Source organism: Calonectris borealis, chromosome 1 (genome assembly GCF_964195595.1).
Source record: "Calonectris borealis chromosome 1, bCalBor7.hap1.2, whole genome shotgun sequence".
Lineage (NCBI taxonomy): Eukaryota > Metazoa > Chordata > Aves > Procellariiformes > Procellariidae > Calonectris > Calonectris borealis.
Window position 1 is genome coordinate 6,969,351 of NC_134312.1, and position 25,178 is coordinate 6,994,528.

Here is a 25,178-nt window from a genome sequence, read left to right on the forward strand (position 1 = left end):
TCAGCCTTCTTATGTCCAACAGCTTCAGGTCTTTATTTTTCAGCCTGCATCCTCAACTTACAAAACACTGCTGTAGATCTGTATAACATACATCATCTCTCTTATTAAGAGCTTTGAAAAGCAGTAAAACATTTTAAAAATTGATATTTACAGTATACTCATTCACAACTGAATTAACTTCCAATGAAATGATGATGGCAGTTCACACTTCAGAACCATTGCTTCAGGCTCTCTGAAAATTCAGGTACTTTTTGCCACTTCAATCAAATTCAGGTCATATTTTGAAAGTCATTTTACAGTTATCAGATTATTTTTCTTTCCCTTTTCACCCAGCAGTAAGGCCACATTTCCCACACAAACCTATTTAGCTTGCAAGGCTGTAACTGCATACCTATGTAGCTTCTTTAAGCATATGTATGCCATCAAAAGTTCCAGAACGTACAATTTCTATAGAGAAACCATAAAAAATGTTTTTGCACCATAATAAAAATGCTCTTGGCATGTATTCCACAATGGCACTTCGACTGGATAGCTATACCATCAGACAAGAGACTGGAAAACAAATCAGAATCCATCTTCTACCACCTTCTCTGCCAGTCCTCTAATCTCTTCTCTGTTGCCATAAGGTAGTCTCGGTGTTTTGATCGTGGAGGAAGTTGCTACATACTTGCTAAGCAAGCAAACCTGCACTCGAACTTTTTCCTCAGGTCTTCCCATAAAAAGTGGTGAATAAAGAAAATTTTCAAGTAGATATCTATTTGCAAATAAAGAAGATAAACCAAAATGCTAAGCCTAACAATTTGCCTCTAAATGTTTAGCTTTCTTAAGCACAATAATTTAAAAAGTAACCTTTTTCATTTTTCAGAACAGTTTATGAACAAACTAATGAATACACCCCAGTGAGACAGTGAAGTACTATCACCGCAGTTCAAGGAGGGTAAACTAGCAAGCAAATTAAGACATCAATTCTGCAGAGCTCCATGCAGACCTCTGAATTTACATAGAGTTAAATGACTTCACGAAGAAAGCCGAAGTCCCAGAGTAAGACTGTATCAAACTCGAGCTACAAGGTATCATCCTGAGAAATGCTCAAGTATATTTAGAAGCTAACATCCATCCTCAAAAGGTTTTTGGATCCCTTGGAACTTAAGGTGCTGAATCACTTTGGGGAACCAGGCATAGATGCTTTGGACAATTCTGTTCAATATCTCAAATTTTACTTTACCTGAAGGCAATAGATGGAAGAGGCGGCCATGCAGGCAGACTACAGAAATTCTGAATTTTAATTACATTCTTGGACAAACAACGGTATAGAGAGATTCCTCATTGCTGAGTTGTTTGCTGATAGAGTTTCAGGTATTTAGTGGCCCACTCTGGATTCTTTGTGTGCTTTTTTGATTAATCTAAATCCTGTAGTGGCTAACAAGCCACTTCCAAACTGTGGAACGACAACGTTTTTTCCCCATTGTTTAATCAGCAATACAGCTCACCTCACGTCGATGTTTAAATAACTTTCTTACTGTAATAAATATTTTTCTTTGGCAATCACACTGCATTGGGTCTGGCTGAGATGGAGTTAATTTTCTCCACAGCAGCCCTCATGGTGCTGTGCTTTGTATCGGTAGCTAGAAAGGTGTTGATAACACAGCAGTGTTTTGGCTACTGCTAAGCAGTGCTCCCACAGCACCAAGGCTGCCTCTCCAACATTCCCCCCCACCTCACCCAGTAGGCTGGGGGTGGGCAAGAGGTTGGGAGGGGACATCGCCGGGACAGCTGACCCCAAACTGTCCAAAGGGATATTCCGTATCATGTGACGTCTGCTCAGCAATAAAAGCTAAGAGAAAGGAGGGGGGGGGGGCATTTGTTATTACAACATTTGTCTTCTGGAGCAACCGCTATGCATATTGAAGCCCTACTTCCCGGGAATTGGCTGGACTTTGCCTGCTGATGAGAAATAGAGAATAAATCTTTTGTTTTCCTTTCCTTCCACATGCGGCTTTTGCTTTATTAAAATGCCTTTACCTTGACCCACAAGTGTTTTTCCTGCTGAGGAGGGGGAGTGATAGAGCGGCTTGGTGGGCACCTGGCGTCCAGTCAAGGTCAACCCACCACACACACACTTAATAAAGCAAAGATTTTGATCTTTTTGTGCATAAGGAAAGAAAAATACCTGTCAGAAATAGCATAAGACAAATGCGAAACTAAGATTTTCACACAAGGTCAAGCTACACACAAAGAACAAAACCAGCTGAATTGTTTAGCATTCAAATATTTGAGAGATTTCTTACTTCTGTGTAGTTTCAGAATTGTGTAAGACATAGCAGTGAGAATCCGCTCTCCTTCAAGTATGTAGATATCCCATATCCTGAGGCTTAATGTAAAGGGAGTCTGCAATGACAGAATCAGGCAACACTGTGAAAACAGTCTGTCCCAAGTCACAATTAAAAATAGAAATAGAAAATGAAAAACATACTCACACGATCAAGGAAACACTGGAAAAACCACTTTGTTGTGTAAAAGCTAGTGGACATATCCTGGGAGTCCTGTAAAAAACGCAAAAGTTTAAAAATACTCACAAAAATCAAGTAATGCCTTGCACTATCCATGAAAAAACCTTTTCACCTTGAGGCCAATGTACCCAATATTCACCATAAAGAATTAATTTAACTACATGAAACACTGTTTCTTCAATCCAACAAAACAATTTCTGTCTTTTATAGTTTTTCTTCATTAACTCCACCACCTGAAGAAACATGCATTCAGAGATGCAGAGGTATTAACACATCTTAGACCTCCATCTTATTCTTGGGACAGAGGCAGCAGAGAATAAATTCTCTCTCAAGAACCTAAATCAATATTCTGGAGCAACCAAAGTTCAGGTATTGGGTCCATTTAGTCTTTCATTTCTCTATAGCAAGGCTGCCAATTCATGCCAAAGGTTGAGAAGATTTTGTGACAAGAATACCTATCTACCAGAAACCAGCCTAAACCAATCAAATTCTTCAAACACAGGACCTCAAAACAGTACTTAGACTGATAAGGAATTTCATTCCTTAATTAAGGGGCCTAATTTGCCCTAGAGCATAGATGGTCCATCTGGTATGCCACCCCATTCAAAGATGGCTAAAGCTTCTTTGCAGTTTCATGGAGCTCTTCAAAGTTCTTTGCACAGTTAGAGGAAAAGCCAAAGTAAAAGCCGAAAAGTTAAGAAATTCTGAATTTTAGCTTTGGAATAACATCATATTCTATGCTTGCCACATTCCAAAAATTTCAAGTGTACAAGCAATGGACCAAATCCCTCTGGTTTATCTGCAGGCTTTACCTTCATCTTTCAGCCAGTTAAAGTGGGCTCATCTTCGTGATACATTCGCAGTAAGAAATGAGAAAAATAATTCTTAATATAATTGAAATAATCTTTAGGAGATTTTCATTTTGAAAGTCTTTAAAAAAAAAAAGCAGACAGAACAAAAAACACCTTATTTTGAGATTTTTCTAACCTGTAAGAATGGCCATCAGCCTACTGAAAGATAGATATAATGGACCATGCCTTTCCCTGATAAAAAACTGATTGCTATTAAATTTAATGCCACTGAACTAATTCACACAAAAATAGAACTAAGTTCCGATTTAAAACTGAAAAGAAAAATATATAATAAATATATAGAGTGAATGTTTTCTAGATCCCTCTAAACTAGTGGCCAAGAACTCCCTCGGAAGGGAGCTATCAAAGCATTTTATTTAAATTCGTTTTTTCAGTTACTAAAGCAACTTTCTACACTTTCCTGAAGTTTTCTTTTTCAAGTGACCCAAGGCAGGGGGATGGAGATGGGGGACAGGGACAGATGACACAAAAAACAAAGTTCTTGATTATTAAATGCAGTAGTAAGAGGCATATAAGCAATAAACAAAATTTCATAATGTGGCAGTCTCAGGTTGTATCACCTCAATCATGTAGAATTATTTTTGGATTTTTAGGAAGTATAAGGGCCTTTTACCATTTATTGTTAAAACCACCCAATCTTCTTGGGATTATTCTGTGTTTTGTTCCTGAAATGTGACAACCTCAAAAATGAGAATAAGACTACATTTCTCAACAAGAATCATCATCTTGCATGTACTGTAAAAACTAAATCCACAACTTTCATTTCAGAGTCAAGTTAGTTACAGAACCGGTCTTGATTTTTTTTATTTTTAATTAATATGACAAGATCATCTTGCATGACTAATTTTTACTTGACCTTTTAAAAGAAGAGTGTTTTTCTCCCTAACCAGATCTGCCTAATTCCATGTTATGAGCAGGTCTTACAGCATATTGTTAAAAAAAAGACATTAAACTCTATGTTATAATACAACAGGCACAAATTAGATGCAATTCATCATTGCCAAGGTTCTAGTCTGCTCCCAAATTGTCTTTTTTTCTTCTTGTAAGGAGATAAACATACTAAACAGAAAATAATATAGTCCTGGGAAGGTAATGCTTGTAAGCAGCTATCACTCTTAGAAGATGTTGCTGCAACTGAGCATCTCTTACACTACCTTTTAAGACTTGGAGATAGATTCTGGCAGAACCAATGTGATTGTAAAAGAAAATTTGTGATGACTGTTGGAAGAATAATTTGTTCCTCAGAATAAATACAGCCAATATTAGCAAAAAAATAAAGAGCATATTATTTCCTATTTAAGAGCATTAGAAGAGATAACGCTCAACATTTAGCTTCGTGAAAATACGACTGAGTACGTGCAAATTTTAAAAGGACCATTAACTCCTCTTGTAAAGGTTGTTTTTTAAACAGAGATTAAAACTGGTTGGTTGCAAGGTCACCTCTGTCCAGAGATGAGCCACAAAGCTCTACATAAAACAAACTCTTGATAAAATGTTTTAACATCAGCTTGCTATACAGCAGTTTGCACAAGGCCAGGTAGAAGGACCACATATTTTCCTTAACTCAAGACATCAAAAGTGAGACAGACACCCAATTTAATTACTCTTAGGATCCAATTTTATCATAACTCTGCCAAGATGCACCATAACTTTGTCTATGATGAAAACAACAGCACTTCTGCCTCTTAGAGCTTTGCGTTTTTTTTCTGAGGTTTGAGGTATTCTTAACCTAGTGGGTTAACCTGAACTGAAACAAGGTAGCAAGCTGTAAATTAGTATTCCTTTTACTGTGATACAAATACTTACCAAATGCTGCTTAAGTTTGGACAAAAATTTTTTCAGTATTTTGTCATGATGTTCTTGAAACCTCAACAGTTTTGGAAAACCAGGAATAAAAAAACCTAAGAAAAGAAGTTGACCATGTAACAGGTGTATGTACTATAAAAATGACATTAAAAAAGGCATTTAGAGAAAACATTATCCTTCTATAAGACCATTGGATCTGAACGATATTCATAGCAATATTATGATGTACACATACGGATATGCACATACTCCTGCCTTAATGATTACAGCAAAACATCAATACGTTCCCTTAGTGACTATTATTAGATTAGTAATGGTAGATGCAGCAGATCCATCAGTCCTATGTTAGTCTACCCACTGTAAGGTCACGAGTAAACCAAATTTATAATTATTCTTAAAAAAAAACAAAACAAAAAAACCCACAACCCACACCAACTAGAACTTTTAAAAGCAAAAAGACATAAATGGGGATTATGCCCAGCAAATTCATGATAGAAGGGCAAACAGCATAGGCAGCTACTAGAACTGTCTGAATTGAAGAAAAGACCATAAAAAAAGACAAGAGGGATATTCTACCAAGACAAATATGAACATATAGTATAAAGTAAAGATTGTGAGCTCACACAACTGAAACTAAGGGCATATTAAAAATCTTGAATAGTTTTAGTGATCACACACTGGAAAAGGAAAGCACTAAGATCCCCTTCCAACTGAGTTATCAGCAGAGTTAAAAAAAAGGCTCGGCGCAAACACATAATACTAGCCAAAAAACTTGAAATGTAAAGGAAAGCTAGTACAGCTACACAGCAGGAAAAGAAACCATTCAAAGAAGATCCTTCAAAAAGCTGAAACTGTGTTCAGATCAGAAAAACAGAGATGATCAAACACTGGCAGTGTAAAAATGTGAAAAACAAACCTCCCCAAAAAAAAACTTACAAAAGACATTAAAAAATACTAACAGACCTATTTTCAAACACCTTGGAAGCAGAAAGCCTGACAGAGAATTTGTAGGTTCAACAGTCTGTGAAGATTTTTAGAAGTGCTCAAAGAAGAAAAAGTCAACATAAAAGCAAGTCAAATTTTTGCATGGAAGACACTGGGGAGGTTCCCAAGTCAGAACCCTGAACAGCTCTAAAGGAACTCAAAGGTCAATTAGCTGAAATATCGATTCTATGAAACCTCTTGCTTAAAATACCAGGAGCCTGCAAAGGGGCTGACATGATGTCAGCTTTTCTTAAACTGGTTTTCAGCCCAACATCGGTCCAATATTCAAGCCAATACTTCGAGAGGAAACCAACAAAAACCATAATAAAGGAAGTTGGGGTAAGTGGACGTCCAGATGCATGCAAAGCACCAGAGAAGGATAAACATGGTTTTTACAAAGCGAGGTCATGTCTCTTAAATCCACTGGGCTTCCTTGAAGACATCAGTGAGATATCCACCAAGAGCAGTGAATATCGCCTGTTCGACTTTTCAAAGGTACTTAACAGGTTCTATCACCAAAGTAGGTTCACCTCTTCAGTCCACCTCCTAAAGCAGCTAATCCAATGAGTTAAAAGATAGTAAAATAAAAGACAAAATGGCTTCACCCATGAAGTTGCATAGAAGTTTGTGCTGGGACCTAAGCTACTTGACATGTGCCATGTGTCCACACTGTGAACAACCAGTCGAGTCTTAGCCATCCTGAAAGAGTATTGGAAAATCTGGAAAAAGCAAGAAGTCACAGAAATTATCAAAGTATACAACCACTTCTGTGTCAAGAACAGATTAAAATGCTACATCTGATCAGCCTGCAGTAAAGAAACAGCTGAGGGGAAATACCACCAACTGCCAGCGGTGAACAGGTTATGAACATTCACTGTCTTCTCTAAGGCAAAATCCAGACGGCATCATCGAGAAACTATCATGTGGCAGAGCCAAAACAAAAAAGGAAGAATACAATCCATAGTCAAACGCAATGAATTATTTAAGGAAGAAAAGTCTACTGGACACTACTAAAGGCAAAACAAATTTCCTTTTTGTTGTGGTTTAACCTGGCAGGCAGCCAAATACCACACAGCCGCTCGCTCACTTCCCCTGCCCCCCAAGTGGGACAGGGAGAGAATCAGAAGGGTAAGAGTGAGAAAAACTCGTGGGTTGAGATAAAGACAGTTTAATAGAACAGAAAAGGGAAAATAATAATAATAATGATAGAATATACAAAATGAGTGATGCACAATGCAATTGCTCACCACCCGCGCTGACCGATAACCAAGTAGCGATTTATACTTGCTGGAACACGTCTACCATTCATATACTGAGCATGACATCACATGGTATGGAATACCCTGTTGGCCAGCTGGGCCGGCTGTCCTGGCTGTGCTCCCTCCCTTCTTGTGCACCTAGCTCAGTCGGGAGAGCATGGGAGCTGTCCTTGATTAGGAGGGTACTTAGCAACAACTAACACATCAGTGTATTATCAACATTCTTCTCATACTAAATCCAAAACACAGCACTAGGAAGAAATTTAACTCTATCCCAGCCGAAACCAGGATGCTTTTCAGGAAGTTCCTCCAGAAATTATTTCAGCCTCTAATACATTCTCCAGGAGATGTTGATCTTTGGTTGCCTTATTCTCAGACACTTCGCTGAGCATCTGTTGCTGGTCACTATCAGAGACATGACACTGAGTTAAATAGATCTGGTACAGCAATTCTATATTCTTAGAATTAAAAAAGGCTACAAAAAAACCCCAACAGTTTTTACTTGTAAATGTTAGGCAGTATGGAAACTGGAGGAAGTATGGACCCACAGAACACATCACTTAAAAAACCAAAAAGAATCACTAAAAAAACTCCCAAACCAAAAAGGAAACTCCTTCTAGTTACCAATTATGTAATTCAGTGCATGGTCACTAAGCTGCAAGATTTACTATCTCAGATTCACGGAGGTTTAGTATTTCACAGATACAAATACACTTTCTATCATACTTGAATGTCAGGTTGCATATTAGGAAATTTTACTAATATAGGCGAGGTGTTTGGTTTTTTTATTAATGTAAACAGTGAATGACTACATCAAAGCTAATTAGCCATCATTAATAACATTCAAAGGTGTTTTTTGCATGGAAAATTGCTCTTTCAATTTACATATACCAACTCATTATCTTGAATTTTTAAGACTATAAAAACCCCAACGGGAAAAGCTTTCAAAAACCGAAGGCATTTTCAGGGTCAAACACCTACATTTTATCATTTAGAGACTTCACATCATCCATACAATATGAAATGTCAGAGAGGCCAAATTCATCCCTCGATTTCAAGTAGTGTTATGCTAGAAATTACTCTGGCTATGTATCCGAGACACATGGGTTGCACCCAAAAAGCATTCCAGGTTCCCAGATCACAGGTAGAAGAGAAAAACAGATGAAAACCCTTGTCTACGGGGAAGAACTCTTAACCATCCTACTCTTGTCAATATGATTCTAATTAAATCACTAAGCCCATCCCTATAATTTCCATAGAGAAATGCTCATTTCAGAGAAGTGCCTGATGGTCAGTGGCACCAAGTGTAATTATAAAAAAGTTTTCCTTCATGAATACTGGCAATTTAGAACCGAAATTATTTAGGCTTTAAAGAGTTGGCAAACAGTGCTCAAAACTACTTTCCCCAAAGAACACAGAAAAAGTACAAACAGTTATATGACACCAGTTAAGTCAGTTTTAAAGTTTCCCTTCCAGAATCTACAGTGATATATTTACAGTAATGCTGCACTGTGGCAAACTCATTTAAAACATGTACATTCAAAGAATCATAGAAAATCTAGGTTGGAAGGGACTCTGGAGATTATCTGATCCAACATGCTGAAAGCGGGACCTTAGATTAGGTTGGTAACATTTAATAAATGATAAATTTGGAACATTTGAGTTATAATTAAGATTTTGTCAGCACATCTATAAATGCAAACTTCCTTAACAGACATTGCCAAGACAGCTTCAATGTGTGTATGAACCTGTGGCTCAATGGGTGGTATGCCCTGCAGAGGAACTCATCAAGCCTTGGGCTATGCAAAGCTCCCTCCTTCCCTCTCTAATCACTTGACAGGTGCATGCCTGTCAAGGAGAAGGGAAAGAAGGGATGGAAAGGAGGGAGAGCAGGGGGTCTGAATGGGGTATTCAGTAACAGTTACACCGTTTCAGGCAGTGCGCCGACTCCCGTATGTACACAAGCAACACATCTGCCTGTGTAAGTCCATCGCCAGCTACCAGATGAACCGTCTTGTTCACCACCGCAAGTTCAAATGATGACTACTACAAAAATCAGCCTGAGAAATTCATGTTAAGAGTTCTCCATTAGCATCACATTCCAAGGTTATATTTACTTTTTCAGGCTTCCAAGAACTACAGCTTTTTTGAATCACCACGTCACTAACATCTACAAAAGATGCTGGAATTCCTGGAATAGTTCCATACCAACAGCCATGGAATATGCATAGATCATACTACATTTGGCTTGGAAAATTACATAGAAAATAACATAGAAATAACAAGATGGTGAGAGCAGGAAATGCTGTGCCAGGTAGAGATAAAACAAACAAACTCAAAGTTAATGCCTAGATACAGTGTCAATTTTTTACTGTGGATTCCTGTCCTGCCAAATGATAGCATAGCCACAGTACTATTTAACACATTCTGTATTAGGTTTCCACTAGTATTTTATTGCTTATATAAATACCTACATAACCAGCTTTCAAGTGGTTACATTCCCTGAGAGATTAAGAGGAAAGGAAACATCTGATTTTCATTAAGAACTATTTGAAAGATATCACATATAAAAACAATTACTTACCATTATGGATGAGCTTCAGTAACATCCAATGGGCCCCTACTATAAAGCTCACATTATGTCTTATTTTGACGATACAGACAGAACAGCATAGTTCCATTTTCAAATAATTTACAACTTAAATAGGGCAGGTTAAAACCTAATATGTACTAAGTGACATGAAACTCCATACCATGCATAGCATGCTTTGGACCAGAGAGAAGTTTCACCAAGGCCCAGAAGGCATCTTCTTCATTCATGTACATAAGGAGTAAAGCTGTGATCTGGCTCATTCCCTGACAGTATCCAACTTCCTGAAAATCAGACAGTGAAAATATCAAAACACTGAAAACAAAAACCTCATAACCGCGAACTGTTAGTTCTTCCTTGAGCTAGTGGAGGAAAGAGGATGCCTGTCCTGATGGCGTAAGTTCCCTAATTATGACACCACCAAACATGCTTAATATTTAAACATTTAAGATATTGATTGACAGAGGGATGATGCACAACCCTCCAACTGAAAAATAAACTGGAAGTCTTGATTGTCCTTGTCAGTACTAATAATTTCAAGTAACTATATAATCTTATTCTCCAAATGGATGTATTTTCCATTTAGTTGTAATTTGGGTTTTTTTTGGGGGGGAAGGGGTCTTGCTTTGTTTCGTTTTACAGTCAGGGCACCATCTGATAAACACAGGACTTTTCAAGAGTGGCCTATAACTATAAACCTGCTCAAGCTTAGCAGCCCATAGCAAGCAGATGTAATAAACCCGAACTAAAAAATTTTAGTGTTCAAAACTGAACTTGAGGATTTCCTCTGCTATTAATTTTGACATTTATGGCAGGAACCAACTGTCACTATCATTAAGCTGCTCAGATAACCCCACTGATAAAGTATTTGTAAGGACAATGACTTAATTGTTGAATAAGTTTTTTCAGGTTTACAGGTTCTTAGCAGAACTTTGCTCTAGAGATAAAACCAAAGCATAAGAAATACAAGTGCAAAATAAAGTAACAACATAAGTGCAAAATAAAAAACTCACTGCAGTATTCCCATCATTACACTTTAACAGTTGATTTTAAACAATATTTTTCATGCAACTTGAAGATACTAGTCCAATGTTCTAGAAGAGATATGTAAAGGTCCTTCCAGAGTTTTATTTCTCAGTCTGTCAAGGCTGCTTACAATGAAAAGCTTAAGACAACATAACAAGTGAAAGACAGCAAATTCCTGTAATGTAAGTTCTTTTATGGACTAACAATTGTGAGGAGACAGAAACTGAAACAGGATAGAAAGGTTACATTTCCTAGAACTTTGAAAAATGAAACAAAGTGGTATTTAATTAAAGTAACTGCTTAATTTCACTTTCTTCTTCTTAACTTTACATATTTTTACATTGAATTCTAGGGACCTGTTGATGGATATAAAACGAAAGATGTACAAAAATTATCAAAACGGGCACAATGAATGAGGGGATAGTGCATAAAAAACAGTTAAATGTGAACATGATAGAAGAAACAGAAATGCTATTTTACGCACGCAGCCAAAAGACATTACAAAATATTTAAGTTTTAACCCTTATGACACAGTCTGGAAACCCCAGTCTAACAAATCCTCATCCAGGACTGCAGCCAATACCAAGGGCTTAGCTAAAGAAGATGCAACCTTTAAAACCATTTTCCATTTGTTAAAACCCTCCAGATTACGAAATATGCCTGTTTACTCCAACATGCGTCTTTCTGCAGTGTGTTTTCTTTCTCATCATTCAAATGAATGGGAGGCATACAATATAATGGGGGGGAAGTATCAGTAGTCTAAACTCCAGCAGAGCACAAATTCATTTTTCTTATTAGAGACAATACTTAGTTTCGGTCAAACTGTATGCACAGTTCAGTCTCTCCAATAAGATACTCATGATCAAGATGCTTTGTTTTATTTTAACTTCAGCTCAAAACATGTCAACAAACAAGTAATTTATTTCTATGTACTTCCAAAGGTCTCCGAAAGGTGTTTTTTTTTTTTTTAGAGAGAAAGAAGATACAGAATTGCAAGTTATTATCTTATGGCATGTTCAGAGAAACCATATTAAGTGTGAAGGTACACAACTTACCGTATTATATATGGAATATGCAGCTAAAACATGGAATAAAGATTGTTGCCTGGAGAAATAAGAGTAGAAAAGGAAAATACTATAATATTGTCTTTTGTAAAAGCAGAAAAACATAAAAGTAGTGAACTATGTTTTGGAAACCTGTTTCCCCAATTTAACTTGTCTAGGTCTAAAGAACAGGACAAACAACACTTTACAATGATATGCGCTTCTGATTTCAAACCAACATCATATTTAGCACTTTTCTGATGTTTTACATGTTGAAAGGTTTCAAAAAACACCTATAATACTTTGAAAGGCAATGATGTCAGATCATCATTTTTACAGACAGGTAAAGTGAAACATAGGACGGCCTACATTTCAAACACTGATTTATTCTGAATGCCAAACTTCAAACACCCCAGACCTGATCTCTGTGCTTGCAGAATACTAACAGCTGTTACTAATTTCAAACAGAGATGTAGAAGAGTTGAAATACACGAAGCAGCCACAAAGGGGTCTTAATCTTGGCACCCAAATTAAAGGCTGCTTTAGTGACTGCTACTGTCGAACTGAAGAAAAACAACATCAACTCTGACTCGTCATCCTATGCTCAGTCCTCCAGAGTGTACTGATCTCCATGTACTTCAGAGTTAGAATTACAAAGAGCTTTGTACAGGTCCTTTGCTTTTCGTAAAAACAGTCTAACTTGTGAAGGTAGTAAGACAAGGAAAAAATAAACCAAACCCAAAACAAAACTCTGCTCTTCCTCAGTTGGGATACTAAAGTAATGGTGGAGAGCTCTCATAATGAATTTTTAAACTCACACCTACTTTTTGTGATTTGTTGGGGAAAAAATTTGGAAATCTGAATGCCTACTTTTATCTACAACTAAAACTGCTAAAATTTAACTGCTGAATTTTGCATACTGTCCTTTTTCTGTCCAGTGAAATTCCCTCTGCCTGTCACTAATCAAATGTATAGAAATAGATATTAGCAGGTTAAAAAAAGAAAGCATAAGCAAAAAGCTGCATATTTTCTATTTGGAAGAGGATGCATACTTGGAGAATTTTGCCAAAACATCTAGATTATGATATTTTTGTTTGCCCTCTTGCAGAACGGAAGCTTAGCCATTCTTCAGTAATCAAAGTAAAGTGTAACCTAAAGTACTAGATATTAAGCTGGAGTCTTATTTTACAAGGACAAACTAAAAGGTCCCAACTGTACACGGCAACCTTCTGCATCTTCAGTTGGCCATACGAAACTCAACATAAGAGCTCAATCTCATTCACAGTAAGATACATAAAATAATGGTAATTTTAGTACTATTTACACTAGATGATACCACTAAAGGCCTGTAAAAGAATGAACCTTCAAAGACATACAGTCTACTTAAAAGTCAAACAAGCTATTGATTTACCCAGGGGACTTCATTTCACTGCTATGTGAAATGACTTCTGAATTTTTCATCGAGGCATCACTGGAAACGCATAATATATGCACAGTAATTCCAAGATCTATTCCAAGTGTGAAATTGCTTTATGCAGCCAAAGGCTTTCCTGTGGACTCGGAGGGCATGCTTACAACACAGCTACAGCGACTGGAGCTGGCTCTGCTTGTGTTAACCCCAAACTGATGGGGTAGCAAGCTTCTGCTAACCCCTAAAACGTGTGCGTAAAACCTAACTGAGGCCCAGAAGCAACACAGCCATTTTTGCATGGCACTGTGTCAGTACTGAGAGGCGAGGCACGTCAGCTCAAGTATAGATAGCACTGCGCAAATATATCTAAACTACAGTGGCTGCACAGAATAGCCCTCAGCTTAGGAATTTCTGCTTTGTACTCTATCCTGTGTTGTGGCCATCAAAGAAATTCCCCATATTTAGAATTTGTCCACAAAATACCTAGAATAATAATGTAAAAAAATGTTTGTTTTATTATCACATTAAAGTCCACAGCTCTTTGAGTATTGCTTTTTGAAAATAGCAGACTACTGCAGAATCTGCCTTGGAAATAAAAGGAGGTTAAAAACTGAACTAATACAGTAACAGAAGGGAAAAAAAATACCCTCTTCATCTCAGCAGGGTGCTGATGCTGCAAGCTAGCAACAATGCTGATGTTTGTATCACCACTTATTTCACTATTAAGCATTTTTAAAGATGATAGCTGCCTAATATTCCTCATCCAATGACAGTAAAAAAAAAAACCCAAAAAACAAAACCCAAAACACATTTTGAAGAAATCCAAAAGCATTAAGGCCTACATTTGTAAATAATTAAATGCTCACATCTAAAATACTGCTTTATTTGGTTCTAAATTAGATACTAGGAGAAGAGGAATATAAAATCCAAAAAAAGGCTAAAATCTCTGGGAAGGTAAGTTATTACAGATGCAAAAAGTTATTTCGGTTTTGAAAATACACAGTTAAATAAAATGATTGGGTAATAAATCTTAATTAATTTATTAGCTTGCAATTCCCATGCTTTTTTATTTACAGTATCTGAGACCATTTTTATTAGATATGAAACAAGATGAGAACAATTTAGAAATGGTTCTCTTTGGAATGCTGCTGACCACCTCATAGTGAGGGAACACTAGTTGGTTGGAAGTGACCATCTGGTTTTGTGGTAGTAATGGTAGTAATGGTAATTACATCATTGCACATAGACAATCCTGCTTTGGAAGTTTGGAGCTTACATTCAATATTCTTGCATAGGTCGAAGAGGCTTGAGGTAGATCGGAAGCTAGTTTTAAGACAAACAAAACCAAACCTTTTAATTTACTTACTTAACACTGTATCTGTCTCGAAACATGATATGATCTCTGTATGTTCGATTTACATCAAGATCAATTTGCCTAATATCTGGCGAAGACCCTCGTGCTTGACACTTCAATTTCTAGGAAAACGGTAAAGAACAGAAATGAAGTTTAAAATTGTGAGCGCTAAAATAGCCAAAACCTGCCTGACTGTACACCTATATTGAAGTATTTGCTATCTTGTGATTTAAAACGCTTAATATAGAATAGCAACTCACAACAATTTTAACTTCCAAAATATGCATACACATATATGAATTCTGTGGAGTCAGACACATTCACACAGTATAGATGTAGGAAGACTAATCCCATATGACACATTTTTGTGACACATCATTCACTACCCATATTCAAGGCTATGTTTCAGCATTTTAAATTTCTAACTGCCATTTCTCAGGTAGGCACATCGCTGGAGGAAGACAGAAAGTGAATTTTACTAATCAGGAACAAGAATCTAAGATGCAAGTGCTCCAGACTAGACTTTTAGCAAATGGTGGTTTTCATACTTTTCCTGCCTTTTCGTCTAAGCAGAAGTAACAGCTACATAGACCCAGTTATTATCTAAGTATAGATAATGGACATTTCTCTAGTCATTTCCTCTGTCTTTCTGTTCTAATCTAATTTAGTTATAGAATACCTCTACTTTAGCACTTGCTTTAACGTTTTATAATTAAATCCAATTTTGCAATTGAATACTTAGGAAGCCTGCACAGGTTAGATTGCCATCTTATTTTTTGCACTTAAAATAATTTTCTCTTGACACTCATTCATTCCCACTTCTGTCCCTAAAAGTTGAGTTTGCAAGACATTTCTAACTGGATTCAACATGGTATTTTCAAAACATTACATTTGAGTAGGCATTATTAGAGAATACCACAATCAAAAGGCAGAACACTACAGATTCTGGTTGCAAGAAAACAGAAAGGCTTAAAGACAAAAATAAGAAAAATAAAAAGGTATCAAACAGGGAACAATAACATCCATTCACTCTGTTGAACACAACCAGAAGCTTCAGGAACATCAGGAATTACTTGTAAATCAATGAACCAACTGGTAGCAGCCATTAACCAGCACAAAGCTAACCACAATCTCAGCTTCATGCACCTTTCAGTATAATTTAAAGTACTAAAATCCGGAATGATTTGTCCCCCAGACAGAGAGAAAAGAAGGGAAAGGAAAATTTATAGTTTTAAGGTGCCGTGAGGACCCAGAGCCTATCATTTGTTGAAATATAGGAAAAGAAGCACCCTGAGTCCTTGCCATCATGGGAGCCTCCAGCGTGAGTGAAAAGAAAGGGTACCTAGAGTTTGACAAACGGAAAGAACAGAAGATTAAGAACTGGTAATTGCGCTGCACAGAGAACTGAAAGAAGCTGTTTGACCTACAGCAAGTGCACATATTTTCCTTCTAATTTTAAGGTGTGCAATTTGTAAGTGATACTTGTAATGAGGAGTGTTAATATCACTTCGGGAAGTGGGAAAAATGGAGAGCAGTAAAATGAGCTTATCGCAAATAAACAAGCTAGGATAATGATGGAAGAAACTCTACTTCTGTATCTGAACTACAAACACTTTTTTGTTTTGCACTGAGCACTAGATGGCATTAATCACCTCTGAAGATGAAGTCACCTATTTTTAAATGCTTCTAATTTTACTCAGTATTCTTTCCCACAACTACATTATTTAGCATGAAATCTGTTTTATCCCTTTTGGATCTGCCACTAGTCTTACTTACGAAGTTAAACAAAATGTAATAGTCAGAAAGAGCAGCCTGTCAGACTAAAGAGCGATAAATAATTTAAGAGGAAGATCACAGACACCAAAATTTAGGTAACATCAGTGTCAACATCGATCTTCTTTCATGACCTTAGAAGATTCCTTGTCTCCTCAGACCCAGTCTCAGCTCCAAAAACTGCTATTAGACATGCCAAAAATCAAACAAGCCATGCATTTCCTTGAAACTCTGGACGTTATTTCTTTCAAAGGCAGTGAACATTTAAATTCCTGCGGGGAAAAATTCAAACGCTCTACAGTATTGTATTGCCTTTCTTTTAGCTAAACTTTTCCTATAATCCTTTAGCAGAGAGAGAGGAAAAGACAGAATTTTAGAGGATTCGATTCCCCTTCTGCCTAACTTACTAGCCTGCACATGAACCTTGCTCTCCACTCTCAGGTCTGAAATTTAGCTCTGAGGGCCATCAGCTGTATTCACACCCACAGAAAAAGTACAGTTAGTAGGGAAAGATTGAGAGGAATGTAACCACAATAATTCAGAGGTTGATTTAACTGCTACTCAGGGTGAAGATGGGGGCTGGGGGAGGGCGAAGACATAGCTATTTTCTTTATATTCCAAGTAGGAGGTATGCTTAAGCAGTCAATTTATGCCTGTAGAATTTTGTAAGTTTAACATCCTGTCATCAGGGGCACCTCTGAGAATACAATCAAGTAACCAGACAGTGCTTTGTAAGGGATATCTAAGCTTCACTTGGAGATGAGATGGCAGAAAGATAGCCAGCTTGTTCTGGCTTTTACAAGATTAAGGCACCAATCTCCATCCCCTCCAGAATACTGGAACTCTCCTTACTGATATTCAGCTAACAAGGTGCCTCCTTAATGGACATTTCTCAAAAAGCTGTAATTTCAGAGGTTTCTGTCTTCTTACTGGGACAAGGTTTTTTCTTATTTTGTTTTGCTTTGCTTTTAGAAGGGCTTTTGCAAGTATTTGAGGATGGGAAAAGAAAGGGAAGAAGATCAAATTAATTACATGAATTACAGAACCAAAAAATAAGCTGGAAAAGTGCTTTTCAATACATACCCTTTTTCCTAGCTAAAACAAGAGTGGAGTTCAATGCAATTTCTAATTTTTTTTTTTTAAACACTGCATAACAACAAAAGCTTAGTAAAGCCTGTAGTCTTAGTATCCAAATTTTTTAATTAATATTAAGTGGAAATTCTACAAACTCACATTATAAAAGTCCTTCATTTCTTCTTTCATTTTAGGGACATCAAGTAGTAAAGACCAGACTTGCCCTCTGAACTGCAGTGGGATTCCTTTATAAATTCTCCTATGAAACTGTAAAAAGAAAAAAAAATACAAATGCAGTACAATCTACAATGTTCTGAACAAAAGGAACAGTGACAACATGCTAAACAGAAAAATGTAATTACATCAATTGTCCTAGCAAAGGGATGACCTGCTGGGGACAATGTTCCAGTGTTTTTTGAGGGACTGAAAGTGTCCAGTGATGCCATCTACAACCTCTGTTCATGGAATCAGCAGAGGCACAGGGAACAAAATGGACACACAGGACAAAACATCACTCAGTGTAGGTGATGCTTACAAGCCAGGACTTTAGCATGTAGGAAGGCCTATCAAAATTGTATCACCTCTGCTGAGCAGCACTTATTCTACAAATATTGGAAAGGCTACTCCAAATTTTGTAATTTAGAACCAAAAAATCAGATTCTTAGCAACACAGTATTTCAGGATAAGTCACAAATAACTCACTATAATTACAAACTATAAAAGTGAAAGGTAATCAACAATATCACAAAGCTTTAAAAATCCCAGCAAAAAAAAAAAGCACAACTGATTTTTGAATTCTTGTAAAAGTGCAACACTGTGCTGAAATGTATGTATGCATACCAAACAAACATGTGAGATCACAAAAAAAACCACAACAGGCTGTGCCATTTCTAAAGCCAACAGATTTCAGATCATATCTCTAAACTAATAATCAGTTTTCTAAATGCATATTAAAACATTTGCACAAAAACAACGTATGAAAGATATTCTAGCTACGGTTTCTAAGAATACAAAACAACCTACCAACACTGCAGGCAATTCTTAGCTGTAAAATAGAAAATTAAATTCCCCATTCCTGACACATTCTGTTCTGACACAAAAAGCTTGTATTAGAAACTGGTCAGAAGGGGATAACTCAGTACCTGTGCATAACTAGAGTCGTTATATAAACTATTTATCAGTCTTGCCTCTGACATGTTGCTGGTCTTGCACTCTCATTCAGTGGTTTGGTTCTTACTGAGCTTATTTGAAAAAATCAAGAGCACTGACAACTGACTTCCTCAGTTCTCTTCTAATTTGTATCTCTTTATGCTGCAGCTTTTAGGAGCACAAAGAGCCTCTAAACAGAGGAAGATGGACTAGCTGTCTAAAGTCTTGGCTTTACGCAGCCAGGAGAGACTCAAGATAAGCAAAGCCTCAGAGCAATTGAATCCTAGTAATTCTAAAAACACACAAAAAATGTTATCATCTTTCAGGAGACATGTCTAAGAAAAGCAAAAACAGAGAACTAACAAAGAAAACAAACCTTTCTGAAGTTCTGTTTTTACCATTATTTTAATGATGGCACAGGGAGACAATTAGATTTAAAAGAGAACAAAACACACACAACCCCTCCCCAAACAATTTATTCTTTGCATTTAACCTACAATGAAAGTTAGACTTTAAAAATTTCAATTGACAAAGCTATCATTTCCTTGAAACATTTATAAAAGTTAGGTTTGTAACATAAGAAATATTTTAAAAGAAACATCCTCCTCAAAGACAGGATACTTTTTTTCTTTTTCACATATTTCACGTCTCCAGTTTTGGAAGATTAACAAACCACTCATTGCAGTATATTTGCAAACCTCCTGCTGTTTGGGATATATCGATCTTTGAACATGTCTTTAATACCAGCAAGGATTCGTGTCTGGATTTTAGAATGCGTAACTCATACTCAATAATGAGTATATCTTCAACAAATTCTTTAAAACTAAGGATCTCTTAAGATAATATCTCAAAACAAAATACAAATATATAAACACAGAGGTCAGATAATCGTTGTATGAAAACATGCATCATTCAAAGAATGGTGTTATGGAATCTGGGATGTTTCCATCAGCATAAGACATAATGAGGCCACTATCACACAGCACTAGTCTGACAAGCGGGAACTGGTATTCTTGCTGCTGCAAGATATAAAACTGGTCTTCTTGAAAATAAAAGTTTCTTAGTTATGTCAAGAAGAGCTGCACAAGCAGCAGAGGGACTCTGCCACCTCAAAGAGAATCAGTGAAGAGAAGCATAAGAATTAAAATCTGAAGTCTCACAAGAAAGTATATTTACAATGAAAAGAAAGTATATTTATAAAGGCTGCTGCCTTTAGAGGTTCTTCAACTTCTGTGGGTTGCATAAAAGGAAGAAAAAGTGCAAATACAAGAGTTGCTCAATCTCATTCAAAAAATCTCACGAATGCGAAGAGGGTTCGTCATTAAGGCTATGTGTTCAGACTCCAAACTAAGTGGAGACTTGATTATTATATTCTGCATGAATGCCAGAACAGCTGGAAATTGCCAGCTATCCTGATTGTCTCTCTTCTTCCTTTCCCTTTCAATTTAGGCAACTTCAATCACAGATAGATGAAGGTAGACAGTGAAAGACAGAAATACTTTGGTGGAAATACTCAAATGGGAATATAATATATAACAATTTTATTTAATCTTTCCTGAAAGTTATGATCATACTAAGTCAGGAAGGATTTACTATCTGGTGGTTGATTGTACCCTGGATTATTAAGCAGTAGAATACAAATAGGAAATAAAAGCATAAGCTAGAGAAAGACCACACTGAAACACAAACTTTGCTGCTCTATGACACTTGCTGCATAGAAATGACTGACGGGGAGATGAAAGCTTTGTTTTGACAAATATCAATCACGCAAAGACACAAGGGCAGTTACACACTGCAGAGACTAGTGTCTGTAAGAATCATGATGACTCCACTGAAAAGATGCCTAAATAATCATACAGGAATCAAGGAGTTTTATACATGGTTATGGAGTTGTACATGGGTTCTTTTTATTATGTCATCCGTCATTACCTCTAAATCATTACCCAAATATGGTAAAGACTGGCACATTTCTGGTCTCAGTGTGATAACTCTTTCATCTCTTTCCAGTTCCTTATGGTCACACATTGCTGCCCTCCATTCCCCCTCCTCCTTTTTTTTTTAAATTAGGTTTAAGCACAGAAGTTCTAATGGGAAACAGTGTGAAGTTCCCAGAGTCCCCATCTCTCTCTTGAGATATTCTTCTGCAATGAAGATCAGGGGAAGATGTAAATTGAAGCATCTTGCACGCGCACACACACACATATCAGTGTGTTAATGTTTTGACATTAATACTCCTTGTGAAGTTACGACAGAAAAAAATAAGGAAGCAGCCTATAGGCAGCTTGCAAGAGTATTAAATGAAAACTGTATTTTGCAATTAAGCATGTGACAGTTTTGGATAATGTAATCAAATATACGGATTAATTTGCAGTATGTGTACAGTATGAACAGATTTCTTCAAGCCAAAACTCTCTCAGCTGTATATTATGAAGGCTCATTACAAACGGGCTGTCTGAAGTCCCGTACTTTGTACATACCTGCTCTGTTTCTGAGACCATGACCTTCTCTCACTCCCCCTTGCTCTCTTTTTAACTACACAAGCATCTTGCAAGTATGCCATTTTGCAAAACCAACCCATCACTACAATTATAATCTATAACCCTACAACATTACTACCGTTGCTGCAATGTTCCCTTCAGTGCTGTTTCTAAACAACGCTGATTTCAGGAGCAGTCTGACTGCAGAGAAACCATGGGAATGTCAGGTGAAGTGAGTCTTTTAAGATACAGGCTGTTCATTTTCTTTAGCAATTTGTTCCTCTAGTGTTAACCACTTTATCCAATCAAGTGAAGACAGAAAGCAAGAGTCAGGAATTGTTCTTGCAACTATTGCTTCCGTGCTTCAAGAAGGCGAGCATGGAAAGCTGGTGCATTCTTCCAACACACTTTCAGATAAAAACTGTCTTTATTTGTGAGTTTTGTACACCCTTGAGAACATCACCAGGCTTTCCATAAAGAGCAGTGACAAATAATGTCTGACTTTCCACTGCATGCTCGGGAGGAGGAGGAGGCTGATTCTTTATTCTGTATGTTCTGGTTCACTTACCACGTAAGATGCGAGAAAGGATAAGGAAAACACCCTTGTTTTTAAAGTCTCATGTGCTCCACCAGAGTTCAACAATCAGTGAAAATTTTTCCTAGCTTCAAGCAAAGTTCATCCCCTTTGTGAGCGTATTGTATTATTCCTGCCACTATTTATAGTTCAGCCTATAATTTGTTACATGAACTGAAACTCTTTCTGCTCAGCTGATCTGCTATACCTTCTGCATGCTTGGTGAATAGAGGATTATTCAGTTAAGTCAGTGTATCATGGACTGACGTCACTGATGACTGAAGAGGAAGACCGCTGCTGCTTAGACAATACCTGAAAGGTCATATTTAACACTCTCTTTGCAAACGAAGTAGCTGTTATACAGTTTTTTTGATCATCCCTTTGACTTGGGAACACACTTGATCTTCAAATCACCCAATCGCCACAGTAAAGAAACAAAGCCACAAGTATTATGACCTCCAGCTTCTCCTTCCAGAGAAGATGACAGGACAGAAAGTAGGATTATAAGAAAAACTTGGGAAACAAATTATTACTTTTTCATGCATTCACTTCCTATTTTAAGAAAATGAATTTGCTAGCTTCTTCGTTATACCCTGAAAAACATCAACCACTGCCTTTGGTGTTTTTAACAAAAGCAAAGTGCCAGACATCGCTACTAGTCCCAAAACCAAAGGTAGTAAGCAGACACGATGAGTAGGGGACATGCTGAGTAAACTTCTCCCACTACTTGAATTGCAGCATACCAGTTCCCTGCTCATCAGGGTAACAAGTATTCTGGTCTCAATCTCTCCCTTTAAAGTTTTCCACTTTGCACAGAATAATTTACTAAAACAAAAGTCTAGTAAGGGAGTAAGTTAACACTGCAGGCCAGTCATCCAGGCAGTACCCTGGGACGCGCAACAGTTGTCCTCTAGTCCTCAGCAAAATACAGGTGGGTCAGCAGCATCAGAAAATACCAGCAGAATTCCCAATAGAAAATGCAAGTTTTAAGCCCTATTGAGGAGAAGAGGGAATTTGAACTGGGAAATTGAAGAGGGAACTTCGTATTCTGTGCATTACCCACCAAACGGCCACAAGAACAGTTATGAAAACCTCCCCAGAACACAGTGTTGGGAATATAGCCTCTCCAGCAAGTTTTTTTCCCCAGCTGAAATTCTTCCATAATTTTTAGATGAGCAAGACTACAATTCCAGCAACTAAACTATTCACATGAAAATCTCTACCTAGCTTTTAAAGCAAATAAAAGCACTTAGCACTTAATGGCATATCTAACATAACCCACTTTCTGTCATTACCCCCAGACCATTATTTGTTGTCTGAGTTGGATAAAAATAATTCTGTACTTAAAAATCCCAAAAACAATTTAAAGATTATTAACGGGCAATTCACTTCCTTAAAATTCACCTGCAGCTTCACACAGAAAATAATTTTACTCTTTTTTAAGTCAAGAAACGTTGTAGTACTGCTGGGCACTGTTAAGTAGCTGCCAGCATATTTCAGTTCTTCCATATTGATTCCAAAATAAAAAAAAGCCTATCAAGGTATAAAGTATTCTATTCAAAAGTAGCCCCCATTCATACCACCAAAAAAATGCACTTCTCTTGAAGATTATGAATGCTGCGTTGTATATTATTGACAGAAAAAACAGACTTATCCCAAGGGGGACAGGGCACTGAATGGCTTCCTATACTTTTTACCTTCCACCTTACTCAGTGCAAGTAACTCTCCTTTTAACAAAGTAACCAGGTATCTTGGGATATCCTAAGACATCTGTGCTAGCAAGTGTGATTATTTAAACATCAAACTATATGCCCCATGTTATGACTAATCAGTGTCCTTGCAGAGTTATTCAAGGCAGTTTTCACTGATCCATGACTGTATGCTATCCTAGGCCTTTCAGTAAACCTGGGCTGCAAAAACTAAAAAAGAGGGAAAAAAAAAATGGAAACCGTAGAAAAGAAGATGATTAACAATAAAAAACTCATAGATCTTAATAAGACACCACCAGTAACTCAAAAGAGTAACTTTAAATTTAAATACCAATCAGTAGAACACCCAGCAAACAAAGGAATAAAAAAAGAAAAAAGTAAAGTTAAAATTCATAACCCTTGAGAGGGTATTTATGATTCCTGAAGAATTCAGCTATACCCATTGAAAGGTGGCCTCTCTTTTCAAGTTTATATGGATTTTTCTTGTTTTCCTCCTTCGCGTTCTCAAAGCGTAAATCAAATACAACTTCTAGCTCTCTGCAGGACAAGACAAGCAGGTCTGATGCTTCATCCGCTCCACGGATTATTTTGCAGATGCGAACACAGTATGCTGTGTGATGCTAGTTCCAATCCCATTGTGCAAGCGCAATGCAGTACAGCACACAATTATTACTATGAATACGTTAGAGAGCCTACGCAATATCGCCCTTAGAAATTCCTTGCGTTTGACCACCAGTTTTGTTGGATTATTATTATTATTGGGTTATTACGAATTATTGCATTTTGAAAGAATAAAAAGCCTTTTTCTTTCAGTGCGGGGTTTTTTTCCTCCCCAGATCTCATAAACAAAGACAATCTAATTTAAGGTTATACATTCATTCAGAAGTGATAGCTAATGAAAAAAGCACGCATAACTTTACCTTTTCACTATTCTTGTATTTTTCCCAGCTTTTCAGCATCTTAAGCCATTTTGTAGTTCTTTCAATTTCAAGGTGCTTTTGCTGAAAAGAAATGAGAATGTTTTAATCTTTTCAAGATTAATACATTTTAAATTATTTATGTATTTCTAAAAATATTGAGAAAAAGTTTAACACAGCACGATCAACTTTTTATCCAGTCATCTAAGAACAGCAACAAAGAGTAACATCAGTTCACTTAGAACATCCAAAAAACCAGCCAACCAAAAAACGAGCAGAAACCCTTATTTTCAACACTATATAAAGAATTGTATTTTGTAAGAGGAGTTTAATTACAAGATTTATAACAGTTTCTTCTCTACACATTTTTGGCAAGTACAAAAAACTTCAATTTGTTTTTATATTCAGTAAATTTTCAGGCAAGTAATTTCTGCTGCAAGGTTTTTAAAAGTTAGTTGACTCTGAAATTATGATCTTCTTTACCCCGACTTGTCCCAATCACAATTAGCTACTGTTTTCCAGTGATCACACAAACCATCCATTCTTAAAAGGCACTCAAAGAGTTGCGGTCAACGGCTCGATGTTCAAGTGGAGACCAGTGACGAGCGGCATTCCTCAGGGGTCAGTACTGGGACCAGCGCTGTTTAACA

The 25,178-nt window shown here is 37.0% G+C and overlaps 1 protein-coding gene across 3 annotated transcripts in view; it reads right to left on the reverse strand.

Moving 5' to 3' along the window:
• USP6NL (USP6 N-terminal like) overlaps window positions 1-25,178 on the reverse strand; it is a 127,806-nt gene that overhangs the window by 19,801 nt on the left and 82,827 nt on the right. For all 3 annotated transcript variants that reach the window (XM_075143397.1, XM_075143416.1, XM_075143407.1), the window contains 8 exons: window positions 24,532-24,612; window positions 17,862-17,969; window positions 14,868-14,977; window positions 12,103-12,151; window positions 10,185-10,305; window positions 5,189-5,283; window positions 2,478-2,543; window positions 2,289-2,388 (listed from right to left, as the gene is read on the reverse strand). In XM_075143397.1, the coding sequence (XP_074999498.1) occupies window positions 2,289-2,388; window positions 2,478-2,543; window positions 5,189-5,283; window positions 10,185-10,305; window positions 12,103-12,151; window positions 14,868-14,977; window positions 17,862-17,969; window positions 24,532-24,612 (730 nt within the window). The remainder of the gene's footprint in view (window positions 1-2,288; window positions 2,389-2,477; window positions 2,544-5,188; window positions 5,284-10,184; window positions 10,306-12,102; window positions 12,152-14,867; window positions 14,978-17,861; window positions 17,970-24,531; window positions 24,613-25,178) is intronic.